The 26,907-nt window shown below is 40.3% G+C and overlaps 1 protein-coding gene across 1 annotated transcript in view; it reads right to left on the bottom strand.

Annotated features, from left to right (window-relative positions):
- PCSK5 (proprotein convertase subtilisin/kexin type 5) overlaps positions 1–26,907 on the bottom strand; it is a 324,200-nt gene that overhangs the window by 20,565 nt on the left and 276,728 nt on the right. The window contains exons 13-16 of the mRNA XM_007450986.1: positions 16,207–16,343; positions 7,895–8,038; positions 3,819–3,921; positions 2,072–2,265 (exon numbers count right to left, since the gene is read on the bottom strand). Coding sequence (XP_007451048.1) covers positions 2,072–2,265; positions 3,819–3,921; positions 7,895–8,038; positions 16,207–16,343 — 578 coding nt within the window. The remainder of the gene's footprint in view (positions 1–2,071; positions 2,266–3,818; positions 3,922–7,894; positions 8,039–16,206; positions 16,344–26,907) is intronic.

The raw sequence follows: 26,907 nt of genomic DNA on the forward strand, positions 1-26,907 counted from the left end.
CTGATAGCCTTTCTTAATTCCTTCAGTATTTTCATTATCTCCTTCTTGAAACTGGCGTCTGTTAGACTGAAGAGGTCTGTTTCATTCTTTGTTCTTTCAGGGGAATTCTCTTGGTCTTTTAACTGGGAATGGGTTCCTCCCCTACTTTATTTTACTTATATTTCTCTTACTCTGTGAGTTTAGGAGAAACAAACAATTATCTACTGTGGTCTTGGAGGGCTATTTATATGTGGGGGCATCCCTGGGTAGCTTGTGTGGGTTTAATATATTTGGTGCAAGGGCTGTTTTTAGTAGAGATGCCTGTTGCCTCTTTCCTCAGCATGTGCTGATCATTAGCCCCTTAATATGGGGTATGCAGATGTGATGGCTGGTGCCATTCCTGAGGTTCTTGGTGGCAGTGGCAGCTCAGGTGCGCCCCTGGAGTACACCATGGTGGCTTAGGCAGCTCATGACCACTCCTGGGGTCCGGGAGGGTGGTGGTGGCTTGTGACCTCTCCTGGCATCTTTTCCAGGGCTCAGCCTTCCTGATTGAATTTTGAATTTTTTCTTTAAGGAATACTACTTATTAATGATCCCTTATGTCCCCTCCCCATTCTCATTTTTCCCTTTCTTCATCACATTGCAGCTTATGTTCCAAATTTTGGGGAAAATAAAAACTACTGGGGAACCCGTCCCCATTGCTCTAAAGGGTAAGCCAAGAGCCCCATCTCCCTCATAGAGAAAAGCCTGCCTTTGAATCAAGAGTGAATTTGACTTGTTAAGTAGCAAAAGTATCCACTTCAAAATTCTTTCCTGTTTAAAAAAAAAAAAAAAAAAAAAAAAATCTCTTGTTCAGACAAATTATCCAGAGCTCAGAAATACAGCAAAAGATACCTGCAGCCCTTGTCAGGGCCATACCAGAACACTGTCAAAAAGAGGTGTACCCAAGGATTATGGAATTCTCTAGGTAATGTACCTTTGTCCGTTCACTAATGACATGTGGTTAGGGCCCCCATTCTGTGAAGCCACATGTTAATTTACAGATTTTTGTTTGATAAAGTTCCAAATGATTTCTGTCCATTTGAAAAACTAACCCCCCAAAATTCTAATTGTATTGCCCTGCAGGATATTATTCAGTTCTGTCGCTAACTCATTTTGCCTCTCCTGGTGGACTAAGATACCTGATAGTCTTTGAACCCACTTATCACCTTGTAGTTTTCCTCATTAATGGGTTAGGTAAGTCACTGACATATTTCCATTCTCTATTTACATGAAAGTCTCGTTTTTAGCCTTGTTGATATCATATAGGGGCCTGCTTCCTTTGCTTAGTGCGCAGAAAAGAGCAGGCCTGGCTGCTATCCTTATAAGGTTGGCCCATGGCTGACATCTGGGAAGTTGGATTTTATGAAGTTTCCCGCCACCCTGATAAGAGTGGCTCATGGAGCCTAAACAGTTTGTACAAACAATATGGTTTGCATTGAATACCAGCTTTCCTTCTAGGAGTCTGGAATTTTGGTATAGTGCCAGGCACAGGGTGCCTTCATAACCAGACCCTAAGAACAACCCCGGGTCCTGAGACTCCAGGGAGGTTCCCTGGTAGGTGAGGACATTTCATACATGTTGTCACAAATTGTTGCTGGGTGAATGAAGTGTATCCTGTGTCACTCCATTGGATAAAAACTCTTGAAAACTTGCACCTGGTTTCCTCCAGACTTTGTCCCATGTGCCTTTTCCCTTTGCTGATTTTACTCTCTACCCTTTTACTGCAATAAGTCATAATTGTGAGTTCATGAGTACAATGATATACTGACTCTTGTGGGTCCTCCTAGCAAGTCACTGCTTCAAGGGGTCCTCGGGCTCATCCCCAGATTCAGTTAGTTACAGGCATTTTTACATACATTATTTTTTTGCAAATTTTTCTACAAATTCATTTTCACAAAACAATTGTAAAGTGTTCTCTTAAAAACTGGCTAGATCCTGTTTGATGTTAAGCAAGGCCCAGATTTCATGGAGGAGGACTATCCCTCCCAAGATCAATCAAGTGAAAACCTTACATTTCGTCTCTAAAAACCAAATTTTGGAATCAACTCACTGGTGTCCTGATACGATCCATCAGGGCAGTGAGTGACACAACTGTTCGTTTCCTCATTCAGGAAGTATCCATATTTACAGGACAGGCACTGGTCCCCGTGGCTCCCAAAGCAGGACTCGCAGTTGGGAGCACACTTTCTGCATCGCTTCTTGTCAGCGTGGTAGTGGCCAGAGGGGCAGCTGGAGACGCAGATCCTGCGTTGTGGAATGATAAGAAAGAAGGGCAGTGTCACCAGAGATTCAGTCCTGAGTGAGGTGCTGAGCACATAGCTGTCCTCACTCTCAAAATCCTTTTTAACCATGATGGTAACACCACATCCTAAGGGCCAAATTCTGTTGGTTAAAGCCTTCCCCTGTGTAGGGTGCTGGCATAGCACTGCAGTTACATAATACCAAGTCCACCAAGGAAGGCATGTCTTGGTCCAAACCATCTTCCAGTTCGGGTCTAGCTCTTTAAAGGGGATGATGGTTAGAAACTGAGTCTCAACAAGAAGGCTGTGCTGTTGGGTTGAAGGGAAAACATGTGCAAACCATGATTTTATGCAAAAAGGCCCTAATAAGGGGTTACTTCTATTGTTGTGTTTGTCATATGAATCCTGTGTGTATGGGTGGTGACCGTGATGGTGGTTGTACACTACTGTCTAAATTAATATAAATATATTTAGGGAGTTCCCTAGTGGTTAGGATTCCGGGCTTTCATTGCTGTGGCCTGGGTTCAGTCCCTGGTTGGGGAACTGAGATCCTGCAAGCTGTGCGGTGTGGCCAAAAAAAAAAAAAAAAATTTTATGTTGTTTATGATAAACAAAAAAATGACTACCTTGCTTGCCCATAACTGAAGGTCTGGGCTTTATGTATTCATTTAACAAGTACTTACTGAGTACCAATTAAACATCAGGCATTTGCTAAGTCTAGGAGCTAATGAGAGGGGCTGAGGTAGCCAAGGGGCTTTCCCTTTAAGGAATTTATTCTTTCTTTTTAATTAAAAAAAATATTTTTAGACATTTAAAAAATTTAATTTTATATTCCCTTTAAGGAATTGAAATTCCAGCATGGATGTGAGAGGAACAGGACCACGCCTGGGGAACTGGAGTACGGATGCACCGCAAGTTGGCTCCCTGTGAGTTTCCTCCTGAAAGAGGAGGGGGAGGTGGTCGGGATGTGAGAGACACGCCTGGAAGAGCACGGCCTCTGACGGGCAGTCACTGTTCCCTGGCCCTCCCTGTGGGTACATATCTGCTTGAGTCAGAAGCCAGGGGCTCAGAAGCACAGGGTCCAAGCAGGCCCGCCTCAGTGCCCAGAGTGGAGTAGTGAGAACGTGCAGGGTCCAGCAGCTTTGCCACATGGAGGGCTTACACTTTGGGGAATTCGGGAAAGCATCCATTTGGCTTGTGTACTGGCATTTTCATGAAGGGCAAATGCAGCTGTGGCATCAAACGTCAATGGGATAGAAAGGTCTAGAGGGGAAGACCAGGCATGTGCATAGCTAGTCCCTCCCCATCATCCTCTGAAATGTGAGGAAAGACGTTTGCAGTTTGCTAGCCTACAGGTCCATTTGATGTTTTGTAATTCAGTATCAGTTTCACCATTCTGAATGATGGGACGGGGTGGGGGGGGGGGGCAGCAGCATCTCTTCTGGGCTTTGGTCCTGGTGGGAGAACATGGAACGCACTGCCTGTGGTGACCCTGTGGGAGCTCCCAGGAACACCAGGGGGCGTGCTGCAGGGGGTCTGATGTGGCTTCTCCCTTACCTGGTGTTGTTTTTCAGCTTGTAGTAGTAGTGCAGACAGTCATTGCAGTGGTCCGGTCCTGGCCCATCACAGCCTACCTCACTGCACTCAGGGTCACAGGGACCTTCCAAAAGAAATCAGAACAACACTTGGAAAAAATGATTTTAAGGCAGGTAAGCTTTACCTTGAATTATAAATAGGTGTTTTTCTCCCTTAGGCAGTGAGAGTTTTCTTTAAGAGTTTCTAATGCAGTGAGGTGGAGTAATGTTCAATGTAGCTGTAAGCCCAGAGTGAACTCTTGACTTTTTTGGGGAAAACCTGAATTACCTAAGTATCAAGCATGTAAATCCTAGTCAGGGCCTGGTCTTCAAAGCATATGGTTGCCTTGTTGGAGAAGACAATTAATTCAGAATTCAGAAGAACAATGCCATTGCAGCAACTAGAAAAAAACTGATTGCAATTAAATATGCATAATGATGAAAATGTCGGATGGAAAAATGAGAATTTAAGCTGTTGACAGAAAGGAAAAAAGGATTATTATTCAATGCCCTGACCAGATTGTCTCTCTCATCCAGGGTCATTAAAGTCACCGAGTACCTCTGAGATACTGGAGCCAGCAAGAAACCTCATTATGGCATCGGGCACAATTCTATCCGCATCTCATTTTGGATTACAAAGCAGGTACTTCAGGCACAGATAACAGATTTAAAATTGCATCCTACCCATAGGCCAATGGGCGGCTCAACAAAAAGAAAACTACACACACATTTTAAAGATGCAAGCAAGCTTAAAGAATTCCAAACCTGGAATGAAGGTTCCTAATCTCTCTCTTGCTGCGTATTCTTTGCACAGGCAGGAAAAAACCGCCAGAAAGATGGAGCTACTTTGTGGTTGATGAAAAGTTTTCTAATGACATGGGCTAGTTATAGGTATTTTGCTTGCTTGACTAACTCGCTTTTTTCCATATTTTGAGAGATTTGGTCTCATAGAATCTTGAAGCTCTTTCCCATTGAAAACTCATATGATTTTAACTAGCAATAAACATGGTGCATGAAATGCACAAAAAGTAAGTCAAGGGTACCAGAAATGTCTTGAGCCAATACTTATTTTAATAAAAAGGACTTACTTTTGTTGAAACTTGGTCTCCTTTAGTCATTGTAGGACTATGTTCTACAGTTACTGAATTGAAACGTAAAATGGTTGGTAGAAGTGGGGAGGAATGACTCAGAGAAAAATCTAGTAGTCAAACAAACACCGTCATTTGACAGATAAAAACGATTTTCCAAGAGTTACGGTGGCTTGCCCAGTATCATATGGCTAGGAGAGTTGGGATCAACGGAGGTCCTGCTTCTTATTCTTAGTCCAGGTCTCCTACTTACGGGTAGTAAATCATGACCTTTGGATCTGAATGGAAATGAGTTATCTCAAAATGCTGCAGACTTGAAGTATATTTCTGATTAATCATGAAGTCATTTGACAGCACTGTTTATCTCTATTTTCCCAAAAGCCTTAAAATTTGATCTTTAAATTCCACGGCTAGCGCAGCTTGGAACATTTTAGCTGACCGCTACGGTACATGAGGAGAGAGTGTCTCTCCTGTGTAAGGGTTGAAGTGCACCCGGCTGTGGGTCCCACAGTCCCTGGAATTGGATGAAACAGTACAGGGATCTGGTTATGATAATGCCATCTGTGCCTGTAGAGAGGCTGACTTCTTAATGAAGGTGAAAATCACAGCTCCAAAGAAAAGGAATCATGGGTGGCCCTAAATTTTCACTGGATGTTTTCTACAATTAAAACAACCCAAACCACTTATTCTTGATAATGTGCCAAAGAGCTGTGTATGGCAAGTTCACATGCAGTGCTGTTTCTTTCATAATCTTAAACTGTCCCAGAGGCAATTTAGCATTTTAGGTTGCTGGGTAATAATGAAGTAATTGTCTTTGATCTCTCACAAGCACCAATGTGGACATTTTGGAGATGTAGTGAGAAAAACCACAAAGATGTGTAACTGTTCAGAATTTTAACATTACCAAAATTTGAATTGGAAACATACCGTAAGGCACATAGTAATATATTACTATTATACTCCATTTATGTTTTTAGATATACTTTCTCCTACCAGAGAAGACAAAATGGTTTGCTGGTTATAACATCAGTAGTAATGTTATAAGCTCAAAGCAAAATAAGACAAAAATTGAACACAATCTAGTTCTGGTTAGCTCAATTGGTCTGAATTCTCTAAGCTTATTATTGACACAGGGACACCACCTATTTAGAATAAAAGGAACCAAATGCATATTTATTGAAAATACTCTGTTAAAGTGATTGATTAATGAAAAAGAACCTTAGAGAGCTGAGCTGTAAGAAAAAAAAAAAGTTCCTGTCTAAAGGTATGTTAAACTGCTATGTACGAACAGGTCTCCATTAGGAGAAGCTTTGTTCCTTAAGTGTTATATATGATATCCCAGAAGGACTGAATGCTGCTGGAAGTGGTAGCCAATGCAACAAGACAGGAATCAGAAATACACTGGGAAAGAGAAAAAATAATTTGCAGATGATATGGCTACAGTACCTAACTGCCCCAGAAAATCAACTCTAAAACATACAAATTAATAAAAGTTAAGCAAAATGGCCAGATGTAAGATACACACACAATAGCCAACAGATATCCCTGCTACCAGAATATAATAGTTAGAAAATATGGAATATTTTCCACTACAGTAGCAACAAGACCTAAAATACTTAGAAATAACACTAACAAGAATAACACTACATAAAATTAAGAAGATTTCAGTAAAATGGGATACGGTCTGTGTTTTGGATGGAAAGACTGTACGTTGTAAAACAGTTCTTCCCATGAGATTGCATGTAAATTCAAACTAAATTTCAATGAGATTTTTAAAGGGGGATTTAAGAATTGCTGTGAGAACAAGAAGTAGACGTTCAGCAGATATTAAAATACAGTGTGGGTGCCAGTGGATCAAGAATTATTAGATTGGTAAATCGGAAAAGATGGTACCAGAAGAGACCTGGTATAAGAACTTACATCCTAAACTAATAAAAGAAAGGATGGCAACTCAGTTATTGATGTTAGTCTGTTTGGAAAATAAAGACAGGACTTCACAATATATATATTAAAAATCAAAGATTACAAAAAAATAATCCACGTGAATATTTAGCAGATGTTAAAGAAGAGACATTCTGTAAAAAAGAAATTACAAATGTTATCTGAAACGATAAACTCTGCTCTCCAATTTTCTTTTTCTCAACAACACAAAACAAAAAGTACGTTTCGGAAGCGAGAAAATGTTTTCAGCCAATATGAGACGATGAGAGAGTCAATAACATACAAAGAGTTTTTATAAATAAGAAAATTACTGCCACTTTGAATAGAAAAGTGAGTAGAAGACATATTTCATTCAGAGAACACAAAGGAAAAAATGTTTAGATTTACTAGCAATCAAAGCTATAAAAATTTAAACATGTTCTTTTCTTTCTTTTCTACTTTTTTCTTTCCACTTAATGCTGGCAGGAATGAGTGTAGTAAACACTCACACAGTGGTCACAGTGCAGACTGGTATATCTTGTCTGGAAAGCAACATGACAAATCATATCCAAGCCCTAAAACTGATGATTCCCTTTGATGCAGTAATTCTTAGAACTCTATTTTAAAGACGTAGTCAAAGATATAGTCAAAAACTGATAATGGTATTCTTTGAAACCTTATTTAAAATAGTATAAAACTCTAAGCAAACTACACATCCCAGGTTATGGATTAAATACATTACAACAGGATGGACTGTTATGCTGCCTTTAAAATATGTGTTCTAAGGATACTTGACAACAGGGAAATATGCTCTTAATGATACCTCTAATGGACAAAAAAGAATATGAATGTTCCTTATACAGTGTGATTTTAGCTTTGAAGAAGAAAACATGAATATTTGAATACTCGAATGTACACATACCAATATTCAAGGAAAAGAAAGGAAGATGGAATAAAATATATCAGAATATGAGTAGAGGTTTATCTCTTTGGGGGAATGATGCATGAGCTTTCTTTCCTTAGCCTGCCTCCCCATTGGAAGCCAGCTCACCTGCATAATCCTCTGTCCCATAGTCATCAGTGGGGTCTTCAACGCGGCTATACCGGACACGTTCCACTTTAGGAAACTCATTGGTGGGTGAGTATGGCTGCACGGAGGTGCCGTAGAGGACCAAAGACCATTCTTTCAATTTACCTTGGGAAATAATGAAAGCATATCATGACCAAACATTCCCTCTTCAGCTTTATAATCTCTTTAATTCCTTCTCACTGAGGAAAAAGCAAGAGTAGAAGAATTGTGGGAAACAGATACATATGAATCGTTGCCTCAGATACAGGACTGGAAACGCATTTTCCAACACTTGCAGAGTTAACTATTTAATAATTCACATACCACATATTTACTGAGTACCAAACGTAGGATACACCTTAATTGAATCAGCATTTTGTCTGTGTGTGGGAAACAAACACATCTCAGATTTCTGCATCAAGGGCTGAGTTTCAAATTATGGATATTTAAGAGAATCCCAGAATTTTACTGAAGTCCTTCTTTTTCTAGGTATAAAGGTCTTACATGAATTTAAAAAAACTGTTGGCATTATCTGACTTGTTTATCAAAGAAAGATGAAAACAACTACTTTGTTCCACCTGAAATGTTAAGAATACATCACTACATTATCCTGTAGACACGTGCTGTCCAATGATAGCCACTAGATCCATTTGGATATTTCCGTTTAAATTAACTAAAATTTAAAACTTCAGTTCCTCAGTTAGACCACATTTCAAGTGCTCCGTAGCCACATGTGGCTAGTGGCCACCACGATGAACAGCACAGATACAGGAAACATTTCTACCACTGGCAGAATGTTCTACTAGGCAGTGCTGTCATAGAGCATTTTCTGGTCAAGGGTGCTTGCAGATGTGAGGGAAGTGTTTTACCTCCTTTGGATGGTAGGCTTTCAGGGAACATTTGCTTTAGCTTAGTCCTTATTTATACATTTATTTCTTAGCTTTATAAAACTAAAGTCTTTAATGCAAAAAGTAAACAAACAGAAGACAACTGTCTCCTGGCCATTAAGCTTAATTTGGTTCTTTTTTTATATGAATCTTAAAGTTATTAAGACAAAACCATTAAAAACGTGGAAATATGCTGGCAGGAAGGTAGGATAGCCCTCCCCCCCACCTTAGAGCTCCTCCTCACCTTGGCCTAATGCAGAGAATCCAGGCAAGGTTAGGGCTGGGCTCTGTCACAGCCCAGAGAGGGATGAATTTCAGGTGTCTGCTAATTCATCTAATAGCAACTATATTCACCATCAAATTGATGCTTATTTTCTATAAGTGCCTGCTATACAGTAAGTAAGTTTTATTCCATTCAGTGGTCTCAACAACTGGGAAATAGGTACTTGTAGTCCCAATATATAGATGAGGAAACTGAGGCACAGAGGTTGGTAACTTTCCCAAGGGCAGTAAGAGGACAGACTGATATCAAAATCTATTTGGGGGTTCTGATTTAAGATGGTAATATAGGAAGATCCTGAATTCACTGCTTTCCATAAACCTGTTGAATCTGTAGCCACATATGGAACAATTTCCTCTGGGGAAAAAAACCCCAAACTAACTGAGTGGCTCCTACGCGTCAGGCAAACAAGAAAACCCCAGATCAAAATGGGTAGGAGAGGCTTAGATGCACCTTACCATAAGCCCCACCCCCCAGTGCTACAACCCACAATCGAGAGGGGACTCAAAAACCCCCAGCTTCTTCCCGAGGACTGAAAGGTTTGAGCACCACATTGGGTACCACAACTTTTAAGACCTGCACCTGAGAGATGAGCCCCCAAACCATGTAGCTTTGAAACCCAAAGGGGCTTGGGTCCACAAGACCCATAAGACCGTAGTGAACTGAGCAGTTCTTAAAGAGCTCACCTGCATGGACTCTCACTCCAGGGTGCTGTGCAGAGGCAGTCGACCGAAAAGCACCCAGACTTTCCGTGAAGAAGGCTTATTTGCTTATCTTAAAGCACTGGCCGAGGGTCAGGCATCTAATTTAACATATAGAAAAGGGCCTACTGAATACTGTCCAAACATGGAGGCTCACTGGAGCCATCTGTGTGTTCTCCCTTGGCCTGCTCCAGCTTGCTGGTACCAACAAGAAAGGAGCTTGTACTCTCAGCTGGCACCTAGGGGACACCTCTAGGTTGCTGGCTCTGGTGGCCAGTGTGGCTTAGGCTCACGGGTCCCCTAGGACTCTGAACAAAATTGACAGACCTTTAGGTGGCCTCACCAAGAAGGAGAGAGAGAAGACTCAAAATCAGGAATGAAAGAGGAGACATTTTAACTGATACCATAGAACTACAAAGGATCATAAAAGACTACTATCAGCAATTATACCCAACAAATTGGAGGACCTATAAAAAAAAGGATAAATTCCTAGAAACATACACTCTACCAAGACTGAATCATGAAAAAATTGAAGATTTGAACAGACCAATTACTGTAAGGATCAATAATCAAAAACTTCCCAACAAAGGAATGTCCAGGATTAGACACCTTCACTGGTGAATTCTACCAAACAGTTAAAGAAGAATTAATACCAATCCTTCTCAAGCTCTTCCAAAAAACAGAATAGGAAGGAATACTTCCAAACTCATTTTATGAGGCCAGTATTACCCTGATATAAAAACCAGACAAGGATGCCGCAAGAAAAGAGAATCCCTGATAAACATAGATGCAAAAATCCTCGACAAAATATTAGCAAACTGAATACAACAATACATTAAAAGGATCATACATCATGATCAAATGGGATTTATTCCAGGGATGAAAGGATGTTTCAACATCTGTAAATCAATGTGATTTGACACAGTAACAAAACGAAGGATAAAACTCATAATTATCTCAATAGATGCAAAAAAGCACTGACAAAATCCAACGTCCATTTATGATAAAGACTCTCAACAAAGTGGTTATAGAGGGAACACATATCAACATAATAAATCAGGAACAAGGATGTAGGCAGGAAAAAGAAATAAAAGGCATCCAAGTTAGAAAGGAAGAGGTAAAACTGTTACTGTTATATATAGACTCCACCAGAAACTCAGAACTAAGCAACACATTCAGAAAAGTCTCAAGATACAAAATCAGTATACAAAAATCTGTTGCATTTCTTTACACTAATGATGAACTATCAGAGAAATGAAGAAAGCAATCCTATTTACAACTGCATCGAAAGAATAAAATACCTAGGAATAAATTTAACCAAGAAAGTGAGAGATCTGTACACTGAAAACTATATGAAATTGATGAAATAAACTGAAGACACAAATAAATGGAAAGATATTCCATGCTCATAAATTAGAAGAATACTGTAAAGATGTCCATACTACCCAAAGCAATCTACAGATTCAATATAATCCCTAGGAAAATTCCAAAGGCATTTTTCACAGAAATAGAACAAACAAACCTAAAATTTTTATGGACCCACAAAACACCCCAAATAGCCAAAGCAATCTTGAGGAAGAAGAAAAAAGCTGGAGGTATCACGCGCCGTGATGTCAAACTATACTACAGAGCTATAATAATCAAAACAGTATGGTACTGACATAAAAACAGACACATAAATGAATGAAACAGAATAGCAAACCCAGAAATAAACCCACACATATAGGGTCAATTGATTTATGACAAAGGAGCCAAGAATATACAATGGGGAAAAGGCAGTCTTCAATAAATGGTGTTAGAAAAACTGGACCACTATCTAACACTATGCACAAAAACTAACTCGTAATGGCTTAAAGATTTGAATGTTTAAGACCTGAAACCATAAAACTTCTAGAAGAAAACCTAGGTGGTAAACTCCTTGACACTGATCTTGGGAATGGTTTTTTGTATTTGACAACAAAAGCAAAGGGAACAAACGCAAAAATAAATAAGTGGGACTACATCAAACTATAGAGCTTCTGCACAGCAAAGGAAACCATCAACTAAATGAAAAGGTAACCTATGGAAACTATTTGCAAATCATATATCTGGTAAGGGGTTAATATCCAAAATATGTGAAGGTCTCATACAACTCAATAGCAGAAAAATAATCTGATTAAAACACGGGCAGAGGATCTAAATAAACATTTTTCAAAAGAATACATACAGATGGCCAACATGAAAAGGCACTCAGAATCACTAATCATCAGGGAAATGCAAATCAAAACCACAATGAGCTATATTACCTTACACCTGTTAGAATGACTATTATCAAAAAAAACAAACGTTGGAGAGGCTGTGGAGAAAAGGGAACCCTTGTGCACTGTTGGTGGGAATGTAAATTGGTACAGCCTCTCTGGAAAACATTATGGAGTTTCCTCAAAAAATTAAAAATAGAACTACCATATGATCCAACAATTCCACTTCTGGGTATCTATCTGAAAAACAAAAGAAAAACACTAACTCTTAAAGTTACATGTACCCACAAGTTCACTGCAGCATTATTTACAATAGCCAAAACAAGGAAGCGACCCAAATGTCGACTGATGGATGAATGGGTAAAGAAAATATATCTGTATATATATGTGCACGTGTGCGCGCGCACACACACACACACACACACACACACACACACACAATATTACTGGGCCACAAAAAGGGGGAATCTTGCCTTGTGTGAAAACATGGATGGACCTTCCTAAGTGAAGTAAGTCAGACAGAAAAAGACAAATACTGTATGATCTCACTTACATGTGAAGTCTTAAAAAAATAAAATACAAGAAGTAAAAGACAGAAATCATAGATATACAAAACAGATTGGTGGTTGCCAAAGGCAGGGGGTAGGTAGGGGTGAGTGAAATAGGTGAAGGGGGTCAAAAGATACAAAGTTCCAGTTAAAAAACATATAAGTCCTGGGGATGTAATGTACAGCAATGGTGAGTATAGTTAATAGTAGTGTACTGTATATTTCAAAGTTGTTAAAACAGTGTATCTTAAAAATTCTCATCACAAGAAAAAAAATTTTGTAACTATGTGAGGTGATGGATGTTAACTAGACTTACTGTGGTGATCATTTCACAATATATACAAATATCAAATCATACAGCTGTACACCTGAAACTAATATTTCAATTATCCTTCAATTAAAAAAAAATTATGTATCCAAATCTTGCATTCTTAAACTATTATATAATTCTGCCTTCCTTGTCATTTCTAGGAGTTTAGGAACTTGAAGTTTAAAAATGAACATATTCTGGGCCACATTCATTGTTTTCTGACATCTGCACTGGGCCAGCACACTGGTTTATATTTGGTTTGCCCTCTGCCAGGTTTTCTTTGGACTCACTTGTTAATGACTCTCCTATTCATAATTAGGGTGTTGTTCAGTCTCAGAATTTCAAGTAGTGTCAAGAAATGAATGACTACCTGAAATTAATGACCAATCTGACTGCCTTTAGGTAGCAATGCAAAAGAGAACCTATTTTCCTTATGGCATCTCTCAAGTGCACAAATGGAACACATAATACAAGGACACTATGTCAGTTACTCTAAAACCTGGTCCCTTTAACTTAAGATGATTTTATCTAAAAGTTTACCCTTGTAAGTGTTTAAAGAGTGTTGACTCATAACTGATTATTTCCCTTGGTGCCATTTCTGAAGTACATCATAAGCCCGCTGGGCAGTTTCTCTCTTTATTTTTCACTTATTATGTAATTTTATTTCCTTAGGATCTCTGCCACAATTCACATCAAATGCTGCCATATTTGGGCCGTCACTTTTTCCCTCCCCTATCACTTTTCCATTTGCTAAATTCTATAGCAGACTTTGCAATAGATACTGCAACATCTTGTGAAAAATAGCAGTGTAAATGCAGAATGAGAAAAAATCCATTCTACTTGCTAACACTTAGATGCAATCTGCCCAAGATAGAAAACCCAAGATAGATTTAATATGCAATGAAACAAAAACAACAACAAAAATGCCTCCAAAAATCCTTAGTATGTGTTTTAATAATAAGCAAATGGGAAGAACTAATATACAAATAGAAACTCAGCTTAGAGCCAGGAACCTCCATACTTGGGAATGATTCTACCATTTAATTGGGCCAGAAGATTCTATGTCTCCAACTGAATTTCGAGTAGCTTACTAAAGAAACCCCTCATTTAATTAGAGGACTGTACACCATAGGAACAATGATAGAAACACACAAACACACAGAGAAAAGTAAAAGTCCCTTTTCAAAGTTGTGTCTAATTCCGAACTGAAAGGTTGGTTGAAGAAAGGATACCCGGAGACCATGTGTTTCTATTAAAGCCTCCTGACCCCAGGCTGTATAGCATTAGGGTATCTCTCTTCTGACACAAAAGAACATCTCTAAGATGACTGGAGGTGACTGGGGTTAAATGCAAACATTTAAACAGTATAAGGAGAAGCCAGTGATATCAAATGGACAACTCTACATGATCTGGAATACTGCAGAGAGCTTTTAACACAGATAATCACAGTAAACTCTGGATAGACTCTGAACTCCTTGAGGGCAGAGAGATTTATGTTAGCCTCTCATGCTTGCACACCAACCCCAGGTCTACCATTAGTATGCCCCTAGGGGCAGTCTTTGCTTGTGGGGAGGAGCATTTTATCACTGACATGCTTTAGAATGGTGATAATAAAGAGTCACATTTATAACTGTCTTAAAGTATCAATAGATAATGCACCCCTTATGTCTGTACCCTAGGCTGCACCCCTGTTGGTACACAACTGCCACGTTTGGACAGTGTTTATTTCTCTGGGTTCTCTTGAGATATAACAGGCCTGTAGTGACACGTGCTGATGGATCTCCTGGGAGCTGCCCTTTGGTCAGGGCAGCCCAGTCCAGTCACCATGCCTGCCATTGCCCCTGAGCGCCATGACACAGCACATCTCCATAGCATGGGCAGTAAGCCTGGCCTGAAAAGAAGAGGGGAGGAGAGAGGAAGGTCCTGGGAACTGACTAGATTAGGAATAAGTGAAGGTTGTCTAGAAACCAGGGTCTAGTTTATTTGAATGTTTTCTGTCAACTCTGCCTTACTGACAAATATCTGATTTCTGAATAAAACCTTGGCAACCATTACATCCATGGTGCATGCTGGAAGTGAGCTGGACCTAGACACTCTTTCACAAAACTTTTATCCTGATTCATTGTGACCTTGCCACCATGCTGGTTTTGATTTCCCTGAATATGGGACCACTGTGGCAGCACAGATGAACCACATCACGGAATAAGGGAAAAGAGATGGCTACACTGTGTGCAGAAAATGGATCTCTCAGAATGAGTAACTTTCCCTGACTGGTGGGCAAAAGAGCGGCAAATGTACGGTTCACGCCTGCGTCCTGCTGTTTGCTTCTTTTACCCGATGCAACCCACAGTATCCGAATGAATCATACCCTTACAATTAATTACAGAATGTTGGGTTAAATTATTCTGTGATGAGGAGAGGACTTAGAATTAGATGTCAGTCCTAAAACTGCCCTCAAGCCTGGCTCTCCTGCAGATGGACTGGACGGAGCACTGAGAAGCATAAACTTATTAGACGATGGAAGATGGGTCCACAGCTGGGTGGGAGGCTGGGGTAGTTATCAAACAGATCACTTGTTACTGAGCCAAGTACTACTTAGGTTTCCATCACAGGCAACACAGGCTGCTGCAAAAATACTGTTCAATCTCCCATCTCATGCTGCATTTGTACTTTTCCTTATTTTATGTTACAAACAAGGTTCATACGTTAGCAAGAAGAGGGAAATAGGCCATGTGCGGCAACAGAGTCAGACCACCTGAAAAGAATTCTGTTAACATCGTTCATTTCCATGTTTTACGTATCAGGAAAGTTTTCTCTTTACTTAGCTCCTGGGTTCACAAAGGGCAGAATCCTATCATGCATTCTCTTTAGTGGTAACCAGTTTAGCTGGCATAGGCCAGGCTCAATGTCTTGTCTGCACTGAAAATTAAATTTAAAGTAAACTCAGAAAAAAGATAGTCAAGGGAACTTGTCTCCTCTTATGGCCATGCAATTTACCCATTGTAGGTGGACAAGGCTGGCTTGTTTATTGACAAAGAAAGTAAGGGAAGCTGGTTAGAGATATGGGCCATATATTCTGAAATATCAATGAATAGCTGTCATGTTTCATCTTGTACTTATATCTAAATACGTATTCTTGAATTCGTGTCCTTAAATTACTACTTTTCTAATGGTGATCTTGAGAATTGGAGTACAGGAAGACAACTCAAAGCACAGGATCATATGATAAAGGATAAAATGGATATATGAATGTGAAACACATGCCTTGGCCAGAATATACTCCATCATTTTTCTGTACAAATAAATCAAATTATAGAACGGGAGTTCCTACCTGGAGTCTTGAAGTTCCTCAGCTGAGAGGGAGTGTCATAAACTTCCAGGATCCAGTCACCAGCAGCTCGTTCTCCCCAGCAATGAATGGTCATGAACTCCCAATTTTTAAATCCTTCCATGGAATGATCAAAAAGCCTGAGAGAGAACCATAAAACATTGTTTTTGTATGTTATTTAAAATCTAGTGAGTGTCAAGTCATGACCATGATCAATGACCTCTCTGTATCTACCAGCATGTTCATCTCAACACTGCAGGTTGTCCCCACCCTGGGCATCACCGATTAGTACATCCAAATATATGCATATCATTGTTCTACCAGAGGGAAACAGGCATGGGGCTGGCTGTACAGTAACAAATCTGGGAGGGATAATGATGTGGGTATCAGGGAACCTAGGCTAAGACTCTACTCACAAGCCTGGTAGTACCAAGAGTTGAAGATGTGGAACAACTGAAGCTCTCTTACACTGCTGACTGCTGATGGAAACGCAAAATGGTGCAGCTGCTCTGAACAACAGTTTGACGATTCTTACCATATGACTAAACAATACCCGCCCCTCCCGCCCCGCCAGATATTTACCCAAGTGAAGACATACGTCCACACAAAGAACTCCACATGAAGGCTCACAGCAGCTTTATTCATAATCATCAAAAACTGTTAGCAATTCAGATGTCCATCGACTGGTGAATGGGTAAACAAATTATGGTATATTCACAGAATGAAATACTACCTAGTAATAAAAACTGTTGAACTGCTAATAACTGCAACAACATGAATGAATTTTGAAGGCATTAAGCTAAGTGGAAAAAGTCAGACACAACAGATCATGCACTATCTGATTCAATTTATATGACATTCTAGAAAACACTACTTAAACAAACAGATTAGTGGCTGTCAGGGGCTAGGAGGTAGGAGGCAGGGGCATGGTGGAAGTTTTGGGAATGAAGGAACTGTTTTATACCTTGAAAATAATGGATGGTTATGTAACCATATATATTTGTCAAAACTTATTATTCACATTAAAAAGTGAATTGTGTGTAAATTACTCTTCAATGAAAAACCATGCCCATTAATCTTATCCAGTTCAGGGAGTCATGCCTGGAACTGCAGCCTAAATTCTGCCCTTCCAGCCCGTCTAATAATTTTCTAAGTTCCTAATTCCCTATATGAAATCTCTTCCTGGAGTTACTTCTGTTTTCTGCGAAGTAATCCTGAGAGATACAAATAGAAAGGAAAATAAAAAGAATCCTCATCAAGAATCAAGAGATGTCAATAGATATGTATAAAATAGATATGTATAAGGCTAGCATATGAAGAAACAGGCATATTATTTACATAGGGATGTGATGTAGATTTGACTATCTGAAGAAATATCCAAAAGATTTCTATAGAGATGGGACCCAGAAAGTAGAAAATGAAAGATGGGGCAAGAGAAAAAAAAATTTTTAAGTACTTTTAAAAAATTATATACAGCTATTATTTTTGTTGGGGCAAACAGAGAGGGAAAAGCATCTCTAGCATTGTCTTAGGAGCAACCATGTCCAGTTACTGGGACATATCTGTCCTTCAGTGCAGACAAATACAAAGGTCATGACAAGTGGATGCTGACAGCTATTTAAGACATACAGTCACCTCTCTTTGCTTTACTTTCATGTTCACCAAGGAAACTGGTGGTTATCATTTGAACTTCCATGTGGATCTTCCCATTGGGAGAAAATGCACCCTTCTAAAAACAAAAATAACCAGTCTAATCTCATTATAACTTAATACATTACAATTCTGATTTTTTAAAGTGTTCTATCAATGTGTTTGAGGCTCCCTCTAAAATGCCAGCTGGATTCTAAAGCTGGAGGGTTCGGGGGCGTAACTAGGGACTGTGTTAGGTAAATGGCTGACACTCGGCAGCTTTCCCTGGAGAAAAGCAATAAACAGGAAAATCACCTGTTGCATACTCCTGAGGTCTTGAAAGAAGAAAAATAAAAAGTATTTAGCAACATTCTCAAAGTGTCCCATGGTCAGAAAATTGAGAAAAGGCTGAGTCAAAGTTGAACAGATCTCTTTACTGGAGAACACTGCAGATCTTTGGAATATTCAAATATGTTTTGTTAATCTCCATATGGGGTTAATGAGGGGCAGTGATTTTCAAACCTTATATGGACAGGAAGGCCTTTTTCTTTTTTTTAGAATATCTGTATACTACCTGTAACAGGTTACTTCTGAACCAAAGGGTGCGGCATTTCAACGAGGACCATATTGGATCTGGCAGCTTTCCCTCATGATAACGGGGATGGAAATAGTGGCTCCTTACATGAATGTCTTCCCACTGAAAATGATCTTCGATAGATTATGGATGGTACATACATCCAGGAGATCTTACAATCCACGCACTACCACAATAGGGCTTGTTTCACAAGTTTGTGGCTTGAAACTGGACTTGGCCAGAAAGAACTTGTTGGGTCATTATAAACACAATTGACTTACCTACTGGGTCCTTCATGTAAAACCCAGAAAGTGTGTGTTGGGTGAAAACAAGACACAGAGGTAGGGAAGGAGGAACCTTTTTAAATGGCACTTCCTGCCAGAGAGATGTTACTGAAGCGAATATTGTGACATAGAAATGGATGGAGGCAGAAAATTGGTCTAGAACCACTTCTTAGCCCAACAGTTCTAATTTCAGTTCTAATTCGTTGAGGCTATTGTGCCATTTGAGGGCACTGAGGCAACAACTTGTCATGTAATACCTTTCCAAGAGTGTCGAACTTAAAAGCAATTCCCAAACAGTTTAGACAGAACATTTGGCTCACGGCCTCATGTCCAAAAACTACAAAGGAGACTTGAGGCTGCCATCACATGAGGGGCAGTCTTGTTTCCACAACCTCAGCCAACTTTTAATTACTCATGGGTCAGTTATTTATTTGAGTGCTCGATTAGCAGACCCTATGTTTCTTCCCTTACACCCTTTCCTCTCCACCTTTGAAAATCATTCCATTGCTATCAATCATTTTAAAATCACATTTGGAACGAAAATTAAATATAAACTAGGTACCCAGAAGAACTATCCATAATCACCATTCAAATAAGTGTTTCAAAGCCCCAATGTAAACAGGCTTTGTCTATCTGGCTGAGTGGTTCCCAGCCCGGTCTCTTCACTTTATGCAGAGCTGGAATGCTCATTAGTTTCATGTGGACATAAAAGTTGAGGAGAGGAATTAAAATGCAGCCAAACACGATCACTGCATTTTGCTAACAGAGTTGACAGGGAGAGAAATAGACCCTGATTGTTATTGTTGTTTCAACTAGCTGGGCATTGACTTTTCTAATCCCCACGCTTTTATTTTTACTCTGATTCAGTACTTAAAACTATTCGCTATTTTTCGTATTGTACTATTTTAAAACCCTGCATCATCTGCATATAACAAAAGGTAATGTAGGTAGTAGACGAGATTTGTGTTGCAAAGAACATACTTGCTCAAACCAAGTGTCAAGCCACTGGACACCACTAAAGAGATTCTAACTGTGTGGTCTTCGTTTATCAACTAAAAAGTCCAGTGCCCTGTCTGAACGTCTGTGCTGTGCCAACAGTGAAGAAAAGAGACACATGCCAACATTATTAGTGTGGATCAAATGTCAATAAAGCAGGGCCAGTGTGCTGAAAGCTGGAGTACATTAACTCCATGCCCGTGTCCACATCTCCTATTGCAGTGAAACCCTGTTCTGTCAACTTGACTTCATAATCATGTGCTCAATGAAATGATATATGCATGCAGTGGCACAAATCATGTATCCAGTTATTAAAATGGTGCCCACAGCCCTACCCCTGTGAGCGGTTTTCGAATAAATTACCTTGGATGAAGATTGGTAGGAAGGACTGCCATTAAATGTAGTACGTCCTTTTGAGGAATTAACTCAGGAAATAACTCATATAATTACTGTAAGCTCTCCTTCCCCCTTTCATTTAAAGAGTCTAGCCAATGCGTCAAGGCTACAACATGCTTCTCTGATGTTATGGCAACTAAATAACAAGACATTTTGTAAGTACTGACAGCTATGTGTTATCATATAATTATTTCTCAAATTGTAAATGGACCTTAATTTCAGAATCATCCACGACTACCCAGACAGTATTTGTGTTCACTACAGAATTAGACATTAAACCAATATTTTGCAAGTTTTCTTTTTTCTTTTGGTTCTCTTTTTTGATTTTTAATATTTTTAGTGCTTCATCACAGTTTAACATAAAGCTGATAGAATGCTTAAAGCACTCATTTGGCTTAGTTGTAACTGAGCTTCTGATTTTCTTTAGATGTTTGGCTTTTGTAAGTTTTAAATAATTTCCTTCTGAAACGGTACTTAAAACACACTGTTAAGTTTTTCTCTCTCTTCTAATCTAAATTGCTTCTTTAAGAAAGGTTGAGAGAAAGGTACTGGTTCTAGAGGTTTGGAATACCTAAAAAGGTGAGTTTTCTAAAAAACTTTCAACGTGCCCCTTATTACTAACTTACCAACCCCGAAATGCATTCCGTCCCATGGGTACATGATGTAAGTGCTGAATCGTCTTGAAGATATATTCTTTAATAGTAGATGGCTTTTATCTAAATATCTGTTTTACATTATAAACTCCTCTGTAAATGACTTTCACAGCACCCAGCAGCATACTGCTCACAAGTTTTTTGATGACATGAAAATAAGAAGAATGTGTTTGAAAAAGCTGGGTGATCTTTTAAATCGGTGCTATTTAGAAGTCTGGTCTGTGGATGGGCAGCTTCAGCACCACCTGGGAGCTTATTAGAAATGCAAATTCATGGGCCTCACCTAGACCTCTAGAATCAGCCTCTCTGGGAGAGACCTGGCCATCTGTGTGTGACAGTCATTCACCAGGTGCTTTGAAAAGCACTGCAAAAAGAAGGGTTAGCGCTTATAAGTGCTCACTATGCTAGGAGCTTGCTGTAAGTTATGTTATTCACTACCTGTAACAACCCTGTGAGGCAGATACTACGACGTCTGTTTTCCAGATGAAAGAATCACTTTTCCAAAGTCGAACGTAAAAGTGGGTGAAATCAAGACAATCCCAGCTCTAAGCTCCAAAGGCTGTACCTTCTTTTGAATAAAGGAAGAGGGTTATTCTTATGGTGAGGCCTTACTGGAATGTAAAACTTCCACAGCAAAAGTGTAATTCTGCAAGTCACACATACATTTATACAGCAGGACACTTTACAAAATGTCAGTAGTCTGTCATTGAACATTTGGGCAGGGACAAAAATATTCAAATAGAAACACCGCTTAAACACAGTTAATTATAGAGCCCTATAGGTTGTGCAGACGAGAAAGTGTACCTTCTTTCTACTTAAGACCATAATTAGAAGCAGAGATACTCATCTGTAATCAAATTTAGAAAGGGAGGCAAAGTTTCAGCTTTCAGTCAGAGGCCAAAATTTGGAACAGAGAGCCAATACAGCTAAAACTAAATCTAAAACTCAATGAACTGGGGAAAGGGGGTGTATTTAGGGGAAGGAAAAAAAAGCCAGGTTTTCATAATTCTAACAAATGCAGTTGAAGGAAGAATCTGATGGGATAAGCTTTTTGTTGGAAAATATGTAGGCAGGCAGAATTTGAACATGTGGTCGTATAAAGGCTTACATCTAGAGTTGCTCTGTTATCTGTTTTAAAGGGACCCAAGCCCACCTGACTGCCCCTACCCATGCCAGATCCCCACAGTCCCCCTAGAAGGAAAGCATTTGTGCCTATTATTCAGTTTGGTTTTTTGTTAGGCAGGGTGGACAGGCCAGAAGGAGGAGCGGAAGGGTGGGAAGACAGGAGAAAACAAAGGGAAGAGAAGGCACTAACTGTCCATTCCAGGATGCCTCTGTTTACTCGGGGCTCCCACCCACTAAACCATCAACCTGGCCTGCCACGGGGGCGGGGTGGGGGTGGGGTGGGGGGGTTGCCTGCTGGGCTAATGGGGTGTGCAGCTCGAGCTCGACTAGACTAGCTGAACGCTGCTGAGTGCCTTCCAGGGCTCAGCACCTGCGGACGCTCGGGTAGACCGTGCTTCCTGGAACAGCTTTTCTCCACAGGAGTTCCAGCCAGTGCCCGGCAGCCAGGACAGGGAAGCACTGAGGGGCTCCAGACGGCCCACACTGACAACGTCTTCAACGACCTCGCTGAAAACCAGTTCCCTAGGAATTGTCATGGTGAGGGCGTAAGCAATGTTGAAGACACTCCTTACTGAAATGTCTAGGAAAATGAGGACTTCTGGAAAGCTGACCATGACCCCTTTCTTTTGGGAGTTTACTGTTATGGATAGCATTTTCTGGTCCCAAGACCAGGACACAGATTTTGTCAATACTGAAATGAAGATAATAATGGAGGGGAGTCGCTGTCCTCTCAGCTTCCTTCCTAGTTTATTCTCCTTGTCTGTATGTCTGGTTTTTGCATCATTAAGGGGAGATGATGCCAAGTGAGCCTCGGATTCTGAGTCTGAGCTGAATCTCAGCGTCCTTCCTTCTCACAGCAGCCAGTGCACAGGCCACTGTGAAGAGTTCTGCCTCATGGAGAAACAGGAGAGATCAAATGGGGACGACTCTTTGCCACCACAGCTCTACCTCTTCATCTCAAATGACCCCACTAGGAAAACTGTGTTTTAAACCTTTCAGAATTCCTATCTTTTAACTGCACAGTGTTCTTTGCTTTACGTGGTCCTCCTCAGAAATCTTGACTTCTTTGAAAGAAAGATAAGTGTCCAACAGGGGAACTATTTATTGCCCTCATTAATAATCTCTGAAACACAAATAAAGTACTTAGGAATAAAGTTGACCAAGGAGGTGAAAGATGTATATGCTGAGAACTATAAAACATTAATAAAGGAAATTAAAGATTCAAAGAAATGTAAAGATATCCCATGCTTTTGGATTGGAAGAATTAATATTGTTAAAATGGCCGTGCTATCTAAAGCAATCTACAGATTTAATACACCTGTATTAAATACATCACTGATTTAATACAGTGTCAAATTACCCATGACATTTTTCACAGAACTAGAATGATCCTAAAATTTATATGGAACCATAAAAGACCCAGAATTGCCAAAGCAATCCTGAGGAAAAAGAACAAAGCTGGAGGCACAACCCTCCCAGACTTCAGACAATACTACAAAGCTACAGTAATCAACACAGTGTGGTACAGGCACAAAAACAGACATATACATCAGTGGAACAGAACAGAGAGCCCAGAAATAAACCCACACACCTATGGTCAATTAATCTTCGACAAAAGAGGCAAGAATATATGCTGGGAAAAAGAATCTCTTCAGTAAGTGGTGTTGGGCAAGTCGCACAGCTGCATGTAAATCAATGAAGTTACAACACACCCTCCCACCATACACAAAAATAAACTCAAAATGGCTTAAAGACTTAAACATAAGACATGACACCATAGAAGAGATCATAGGCAAAACATTCTCTGACATAAATCATAATACCAGTGTTTTCTTAGGTCAGTCTCCCAAGGCAATAGAAATAAAAACAAAAAAAACCCACAAATGGGACCTAATCAAACTTACAAGCTTTTGCATAGTAAAGGAAACCATAAACAAAATGAAAAGACAACATATGGAATGGGAGAAAATATTTGCAAATGATGTGACCGACAAGGGCTTAATTTCCAAAATATACAAACAGCTCATACAACTCAACAACAAATAATAAATAACCCAATCGAAAAATGGGCAGAAGACCTTAAATACACATTTTTCCAAAGAAGACATACAGATGGCCAATAGGCACATGCAAAGATGCTCAACATAGCAAATTATTAGAGAAATTCAAATCAAAACTGCAAGGAGGTACCACCTCACACCACTCAGGATGGCCATAATTAAAAAGTCTACAAGTAACAAATGCTGGAGAGGGTGTGGAGAAAAGGGAACCCTGCTACACTGTTGGTGGGAATGTAAATTGGTGCAGCCACTAATGGAAAACAGTAGGGAGCTTCCTCAGAAAACTAAAAACAGAGCTACCATATATATGATCTAGCAATCACACTCCTGGGCATATATCTGGACAATACTATAATTCGAAAAGATACATGCACCCCTATGTTCATAGCAGCACTATTCACAATAGCTAAGTCAAGGAAACAACCTAAATGCCCATCCACAGATGAATGGATCAAGAAGATGTGGTACATGTATACAATGGAATGCTACTCAGCCATAAAAAAGAACAAAATTGTGCCATTTGCAACAACATGGATGCAACTAGAGAGTATCATACTAACTGAAGTAAGTCAGAAAGAGGAGGACAAACACCATATGATGTCACTTACATGTGGAATCTAAAATATGACACAAATGAACCTACCTAGGAAACAGAAACAGACTCACAGACATAGAGAACAGACTTGTGGTTGCCAAGGGGGGAGGGGGTGGGGGAGGGATGGATTAGGACTGAGAGTTTGGGGTTAGCAGATGCAAACTATTACACATAGAACTGATAAACAACGAGTTCCTACTGTAATAGCACAGGGAACTACATTCAATATCCTGTGATAAAACAATGGAAAAGAATATGAAAAAGAATATACGTATATGTATAAATGAATCACTTTGCTGTACAGCAGAAATTAACACAACATTGTGAATCAACTATACTTCAATAAAAAAATAAATTAAAAAAAAATCTCTGCCATACAAATCCCTTCTAAACCCTGACCTCATCACCTTTTCCTTGAGGAAGGGTATTACTGCCCTGCAGGCCAACAGGAAGGCCACCAGGAGCAAAGCAGACCTTCCCTTCACAGCCTGCCCACCCCCTTGTCGATGCTTCTTGCCTTCAGTTCCCAATCCTAGGAATGTGCTTTGAAACAGGGCCAAGGTGAGAGGACATGAGGATTCCTTGCCATGAGGTCAGAGACTGGGAAGTTCTGAGTAGAGATTTCCTCTCATAAAATGAAAGCTTTGGAATATGCCAGAAGGAAAAAATGCCAAAGGAAACGGTCTTCCCTTAGCTGCCTCCGTAGGAGGGATGCTACTAGCGTCAAGTACAACAAGGACAGGGGAGCCAGGCCCTGGAAGGTGGGCAGACGTGGTTTTGGGACCAGGTGTAGCTGTTTTACAATTAAAGGGTCAGATGCTGAAAACAGTGTTTTGGGGGAGCTACGGACAAATGAATTCGTAACATCCGTTTACATCTCTCGGTGCCTCCAGTCCCCTCCCTCCACTCAAATTTGTCTACCTTTTCTGGGGTGGCTACTTATTTTCAGCACTGAGATGGAAGACAGACAAAAGAAGAGCACTTTAAGAAATGCTCCAGACCAAGAAGATGCACTCTGAGTGCAGATCTTATTCCCAGGAGGTAATGATGGGAGAAGCTAAAGTAAACTGCCAAGATTGGTCACCGAGCATCTGAAATGCCTGTTTCTTTTCTCTGACACAAGTCATGCAGCACTTTGGCGATCAGCACTTTGCCAAGTGCAAAGCGGATGTCTGCTGTTGAAGAATGCATGCAAGACTGAAGCCAGCGACACTGTAATCCACCAAATGCCTGTGATGCAACCCACAGCTCCCCCAGCTCACAAGTTTCCTCACTGAAGTCATTTCCAGGGAAGCCAGCAAGAAATACTGAAATATGCAGGAAGAGCCCAGAAAGGCTGAAGGGATTGAGTTTTCCAAGCAAACAGCAAGTGTGGAGGGACTGTTTTTCTACAACGGAGGGGGCTCCAGGGAGAAGAGCTGCACATGTGTGAAGCCAACCTTCATACTTCACCAGGGATCACCTGGATACTTCAAGTTCAATGCAAATGCACAGCAGTAAAGAAAAAAAGAAAAGCATCAAGAAAAAGGTCTTCCCTGGTTTTGGCAACAACAGCTGGTGTGACCTCCATTAATCATAGAATTGGGCATCTACAGGCCTTGCTCGCTGGAGAGAAGTCTCAGGCAGGTAGCAGCAATGACCTGGAGGCAGCTGAGACCCCTGTCTGTGGAGGGAGGAGGGCGTGCCCAGCGACTGAGATACCAAAGCATCCTTTAGTTCCTTGCACCTGCATACCCTTAACCTGGCAAACTGCGCTTCATAGAGTACGAAGCCCAGGTTTCCCTATGCCCTAACGGAAGACATTAGGTTTTAAAGATGAACACAAGAAGACTTCTGAACACAGAAATAAAATGCACTGAAAGACTCTGGAATCTGTACTCCTAGTCACTGTCACCAAGAAGTGCTGCTGCTCTCTGTTTTTCTCACTGTCCTACAGCAGATGAAGTTGGAGATTTTGAAAAGCAACTGGTAATTCCTCAGTCTGACTTTCAGCTCTGCAGCCTTGCACTGGCCTTGGCCTCTCAACTCGTCTGGCATGTTGTCATTGTCCTAACAGAGATCACTACTGCCGTGGACACCTGGCATGTGGACAGGTGGCTGTGTCAACATAAGAGGTTGGCTTTCATTTGGACTGCATAGGCCTTTGACAATAAGGTTTTTGCCCCTATTAAATGTTCCTCTTGGAGAGAAACATCAAATGAAAGAGACTTACAGGCTTTTGGCTGTGGCTTGTATTTTAGAACCATAATGGGAATGGGGTGTATAAAGCAATCTGACATTTCCCCATCTGGTCCCACTTGTTGACAAGTATCCCCCACCCATGCTCTCAACCACTTGAAAAGCCAGTGAAACAAAAGAAAACTTGTGCTAGAACATTCTGGCCTTTCAGCAG

This window comes from Lipotes vexillifer, unplaced genomic scaffold, assembly GCF_000442215.2.
Source record: "Lipotes vexillifer unplaced genomic scaffold, Lipotes_vexillifer_v1.1 scaffold204, whole genome shotgun sequence".
Taxonomy (NCBI): domain Eukaryota; kingdom Metazoa; phylum Chordata; class Mammalia; order Artiodactyla; family Lipotidae; genus Lipotes; species Lipotes vexillifer.